Source organism: Mobula birostris, chromosome 24, assembly GCF_030028105.1.
Source record: "Mobula birostris isolate sMobBir1 chromosome 24, sMobBir1.hap1, whole genome shotgun sequence".
NCBI lineage: Eukaryota > Metazoa > Chordata > Chondrichthyes > Myliobatiformes > Myliobatidae > Mobula > Mobula birostris.
This window is the reverse complement of record NC_092393.1, coordinates 63,533,457-63,539,842: the sequence shown is the minus strand read 5'-3', so window position 1 is coordinate 63,539,842 and position 6,386 is coordinate 63,533,457. Positions and strand designations below refer to the sequence as shown.

The window sequence follows — 6,386 nt, the reverse complement described above, 5'->3', positions numbered from 1 at the left end:
TTTTACACTTTATGTATCTGAAGAAACTTTTGATATCCTCTTTAATATTATTGGCTAACTTATTTTCTTATTCCATCTTTACCTTCTTAATGGCTTTTTAGTTGCCTTCTGTTGGTAATTAAACACTTCCTAATCCCCTAACTTCCCACTAACTTTTGCTCCATTATATGCCCCCTCTTTGCCTTTTACGTTGGCTTTGACTTCCCTTGTTAGCCATGGTTATGCCATCTTGTCTTTAGAATACTTCTTCCTTTTTGGGATGCATATATCCTGTGCCTTCCCAATTGCTTCCAGAATTCCAGCCAGTACTACTCTGCCATCATCCCTGCCACTGTTCTTTTCCAATCAGCTTCTGGCAAACCCCTCTGATGCATCTGTAATTCCCTTTACTCCATTGTAAACGATACACCTTACTTTAGCTTTTCCTTCTCAAATTTCAAGGTGAATTCAATCATATTATGATCACTCCCCCCCGCCCCAGGTTATTTTACCTTAAGCTCTCTAATCAATTCTGGTTCTTTGCAAAAAATCCAATCCAAAATAGTTGATCCCCTAGTGGGCTCAATCATGAGCTGCTCTAAAAAGTCATCTCTTAGGCATTCTAGAAGATCCCCCTCTTGGGATCCTGCATCAGCCTGATTTTCCCAATCTATCTGAATATTTTGAGACCCCCCATGAATATTGTAACATTTCCCTTTTAGCATGCATTTTCTACCTCCTGTTGTAACTTGTAGACCACATCCTTATTACTGTTTGGCCGTCTGTATGTAACTCACATCAGAGTCCTTTTACCCTTGCTGTTCTTTAGCTTAATCAACAACAATTCAGCACCTTTTAATCCTATGTCACCTCTTACTAATGATTTAATTTCAGAGCCACACTGCCTCCTTTGCCTTCCCATCTATCCTTTTGATACAGTGTGTATCCTGGGACATTAAGCTCCCAGCTATAATTTTCTTTCAGCTATAATTCAGTGATGCCTCCATCATAGTTATGCCAGGCCTTTTATGGGATTGAGGAGGGGGAAATAATGGATCAGCCATGATTGAATTGCTGAGCAGTCTCGATGGGCCAGATGGCCTAATTCTGTTCCTATGTCTTATGATCTTATTGTACTTGCCAATCTGTAACTGCGCTACAAGTTCATAGATCTTATTCCATATACTGCGCACATTGAAATATAACACCGTTAGTCCTGTAATCTTTTTTGATTTTGTCAACCTTTTACGTTGCAATCATGTTGACTGTAATTTTGCCCTGTCATCAGCCTCACCTTGCTAGGAATCTCACTGTACGTTTCCTCTGTTGTAAACCAACTACCTTATCTTCAGCACTATCTGTTCTCATCCCTCTACCAAATTAGTTTAAACCCACCCAAACTACTCTAGCCAACCTGCCTGTAAGGATATTGGACCCCTTCCGGTTCAGGTGTAACCCACCCAATCTGTACAGGTTATGCCTTCCCCAGAAGCGAACCCAATGATCCAGAAATCTCTACCCCTGCTCCTTGCACCAGTTCCTCAGCCACACATTCACCTCCCAAATCATCCTATTCCTACCCTCACTAGCATGTGGCACAGGTAGCAATCCAAAGATTACCACCCTGGAGGTCCTGTTTCTCAGCTTTCTGCCTAGCTCCCTAAAATCTCTCTTCAGGACCTCCTCACCTTGGTTACCTATGTCATTGGTGCCAATATGTACCAAGACTTTTGGCTGCTCACTCTCGCCCTTGAGAATGCCATGGGCACAATCTGAGACATCTCTGATCCTGGCACCGGGGAGGCAAAATGCCATTCGAGTGTACCCACAGAACCTTGTCTCTGTCCCTCTGACTAAGGAATCTCCCATCAATACTGCAGACCTCTCCACCTCTCTGCTCTTCTAAGCCACAGTGCCAGACTCAGTGCCAGAGACGCGGTCACTGTGGCTCTCCCCAGGCAGCTTGTCCCCCTCAATGGTATCTAAAATTGTATACTTATTATTGAGGGGAATGGTCACGGTTGTACTCTGCACTGGCTGTGCATCTCTCCTCTTACTCTTGACAGTCATCCAGTTACCTGTCTCCTGCAGTCTAGGGGTAACTACATCCTTGTAGCTCCTGTCTATCACCTCCTCATTCTCCTCATTTAGTCGAAGGTCATCCAGCTGCAGCTCCATTTCCATAGTATGTTCTGTCACGTCAGGATCTGTAGCTCAGTGCACCTGGTGCAAATGTGTTTATCTGGGAGTCTAGATACCTCCCAGATAAACAAATAGATGAGAAATGACCAGAGAGAGAGTAACTTACAAGGCAATCTACCTCACCCAAGCCTGATGTCGCCTAAGCCTGATGAACCAAAGCCACTTCAAAGACTGCATCACCGAGAAGAATGGCTGCTCCGCTTGCTCTATGATTATTTCTAATGAATCCATCTTGGTGATTGGTTGCTCCTCAATTCAGAAAAACTGCCGCGAAACTCTGCCTTTAAAATCTCAATTGCCGCCCTGATTAAGAAGTAGCTCTGGTGTGGATTGTCCAACTTGGAGAAAACTGGCTCAAAGCTCTGCTTTTTAAATCTTGTACTTCTATATGACTCTGAGTCTATGGGGATTGCCATAACATATTGACTCTGACCAAAGAACACACTTCACTAGAGATCTCTGTCAAGAACTACGTTGACAGATGAACATTGAATGGTCCTTTCATTGCCCACATCATCCAGAGTCATCGGGACAAGTTGAAAGAATGAATGGTGTCATCAAACAATGGCTGACTAAGTATTTTGAGGAAGAAGTACCACAGCCTACAGCTCTTCCTTTAGTTTTATGCTGCATCAGAGCAACTCCAAACAATGATATAAATCTAAGTACATTTGAAGTGGTAACAGGGTGACCTACAGGGAGCTTTCACTCTCAGAGAAGTGATATGCACATTATGGCAGATAGTTTAGTTGAGTATTGTGCAAAAGTAACAGAAGCTGTTCGTTCTGCTTCTCAACAGGTTTCTGCTGCTCGGATTGGTCCATCAAATGGAGGATGCATGCTGATTCCTGGTGAACGGGTCCTGGTTAAGAAGCCACTGGGACTTGGTAGGGAGGTCCTTACAAAGTACCATCAATTACCAATTCAACAGCCAGGGCAGAAGGTAAAAGTAGGCAGATACACGCCAGCCACTGCAGTGAGCTAAAGTGACACCAGATTAAGACAAGTGCTGTGCACACATATAATTATTAGACATTAAGGATTTTATTTTGATGTTTGTTATTGTTATATGTTTACTTACTCCCCCTACCCATGATGTGCTGGTTGAAACAACTCATAATGTATACTTACGGCTGCTACATGAATACGTGGATGTTGTTAATGATTCGAATTGTTGAGTATGTCAATACATACCACAATGATTACCTGACTGGCAGACCACAGTACGTGTGCTTGCAACACTGTGTGTCTGACAGAGTGATCAGCAGCACTGGGGCTCCACAGGGGACTGTCTTGTCTCCCTTTCTCTTCACCATTTACACCTCGGACTTCAACTACTGCACAGAGTCTCGTCATCTTCAGAAGTTTTCGGATGACTCTGCCATAGTTGGATGCATCAGCAAGGGAGATGAGGCTGAGTACAGGGCTACGGTAGGAAACTTTGTCACATGGTGTGAGCAGAATTATCTGCAGCTTAATGTGAAAAAGACTAAGGAGCTGGTGGTAGACCTGAGGAGAGCTAAGGTACCGGTGACCCCTGTTTCCATCCAGGGGGTCAGTGTGGACATGGTGGAGGATTACAAATACCTGGGGATACGAATTGACAATAAACTGGACTGGTCAAAGAACACTGAGGCTGTCTACAAGAAGGGTCAGAGCCGTCTCTATTTCCTGAGGAGACTGAAGTCCTTTAACATCTGCCAGACGATGCTGAGGATGTTCTACGAGTCTGTGGTGGCCAGTGCTATCATGTTTGCTGTTGTGTGCTGGGGCAGCAGGCTGAGGGTAGCAGACACCAACAGAATCAACAAACTCATTCGTAAGGCCAGTGATGTTGTGGGGATGGAACTGGACTCTCTGACGGTGGTGTCTGAAAAGAGGACGCTGTCTAAGTTGCATGCCATCTTGGTCAATGTCTCCCATCCACTACATAATGTACTGGTTGGGCACAGGAGTACATTCAGCCAGAGACTCATTCCACCGAGATGCAACACAGAGTGTCATAGGAAGTCATTCCTGCCTGTGGCCATCAAACTTTACAACTCCTTCCTTGGAGGGTCAGACACCCTGAGCCAATAGGCTGGTCCTGGACTTATTTCCTGGCATAATTTACATATTACTATTTAACTATTTATGGTTTTATTACTATTTAATTACTTATGGTGCAACTGTAACGAAAACCAATTTCCCCCGGGATCAATAAAGTATGACTATGACTATGACTATGAAAGTATTCACCAATGCTAGGCATTCCTGCAGACCCACAGCAAGTATGTTTCCTTTTTACTAAGCATTCCAGAGATGGCAATGTAAGTACTTTTCCTGTCGTTCATTATTCTGACAAGGGATATGAGTACACAATGGCCAACCCACACAAATCGTCTTACACTGAGTTACTTATGTTAAGATGATCAACATGATTTAAGAATTGACACATCTGACCCTATTCATATTATAGCTGTGGACATAACCATCTCTATTCATGGCAAAGCTAACCAATCTTATCATGTGTTTACCATAAAAGTTGCTTTTAGCTCGAGTTCAGAAGGTACCATTCCAGTAGGGCACAGCTCTTCTCCTAGCAGTTCAGGGAGAGATCTTGTGCGGTTATGGGCAAGGAATGTTGCTCCTGCATACTTGACGACTCCAAAGATATAACTAATTTGGCTGACCACATTATAAAGAAGTTGCTAAATTACATGAAGCTGGTGGATGGGATTTCTTTAATTGGATTCATTTCAGTCTTGGAAGCTGGGGTTGCTCAATATTAAAAGTCATAATATTCATATTAATATACATTAGCATCATCTACATTATAGTGTTTGTTTGAAGGTGATCATCACTAGAATAATCCAAACTGTGTTCCTGATATATCCAAACATAATGTAATGCTAGAAAATATCTTTAAGAACATATACATATACTCTTTGATACTATAAAACTGAAGTAGTTTTTGATTACTTTGTAACGTAGATATTTTAAATTTTTTTGCCCTTGGATTTTCAGATGTGGTCATTCTAAATGCTGATTTATAATCAAAGGAATTTTGTTGTAATGGGTTGTTTTTTGTATCCTCTAACGAGGTATTAGTTGAATTAATAAGGTTTTTACCAAGACTGAAATCACAGTTTTTACTATCACAGTAAACACAGAGGCTGTGTACAAGAAGGGCAAGAATTTCATCTCCTTCCTGAGCAAGCTGAAGTCCTTTGGAGTACACAGGTCTCTCCTTTACGTGTTCTACCAGTCTGGTGTCATCAGTACAATCTTCTATGTGGTGGTGTGCTGGACATTGGCATCAACACAAGTGATGCCAACAGGCTCAATAAACTGATTAGAAAGTTTGGTTTTGTCATAGGAATCAAACTGGATACACTGGAGGCTGTGGTAGAACAAAGGACCTGAAGGGAAATCCTGGCAATTCTGGACAATGTTTCTCACCCTCCGCATGCCACCTTGGCTGGACAGAGGAGCACTTACAGTAATAGACTAAGACAACTGCACTGATCCAAAGAGTGCTGTATGAAATCATTCTTACTCTCAGCCATTAGGCTCTATAATGAGTCAACCTATAGCCGGGGAAGTGATGACTCCCTCCTGTTAGACTGTTTAAAATAAGTTATTTTTATTTATTCTTCTTATTTCTCTTCTAATATTATATATCTGTAAACTTGTAATGCTACTGCGACACTGTAAATTTCTTTAGGATCAATAAGGTATCTATCTGTCTAACACACAATTTGTATCTTTTAACTCACAATATGGTGTTTGTCTCCACCCACTGGTGGTAAATGGGTATAGCAGTTACATAATGGTTTGTCACCTTTTCATTTTTCACTGGCTGTGTTCACATGACACGTGCAGTGACCGTGTATTTTTTAAATTGGTTTTTCCTTATTTTAGGAATTCATCTTGTTCAAGTATTAAGGTGTCAGGCTCTGCAAAAATCACCATCTTTGTTCTTTTTCTTTGTCTTCATATGCTCTGTATTTATTCCTTTGTTTAAACTTTAAAATAAACAGTTGTGAAGCAACAAGTCTTCACTCATTCTTGGACTCCCAAAAGAACCTGGGGATCAAAAAAAAATGACAAGATCCCACGCCATCATTGGATCTAACCCTCGGCACACCTGACCCAACTCCACTCTGGGACCTCCTTCATCAGCGAGAATCTTGCAGTTCAGAGAGGCAACTGATCTCTGTCTC

At 42.0% G+C, this 6,386-nt stretch overlaps 1 protein-coding gene across 1 annotated transcript in view; it reads left to right on the top strand.

Moving 5' to 3' along the window:
* The first annotated feature begins 3,004 nt into the window (after positions 1-3,004).
* The window catches only part of ube2o (ubiquitin conjugating enzyme E2 O), a 156,658-nt gene continuing 153,276 nt past the window's right edge, over positions 3,005-6,386 (top strand). Inside the window, exon 1 of the mRNA XM_072242695.1 lies at positions 3,005-3,124. Coding sequence (XP_072098796.1) covers positions 3,020-3,124 — 105 coding nt within the window. The 5' untranslated portion in view covers positions 3,005-3,019. The remainder of the gene's footprint in view (positions 3,125-6,386) is intronic.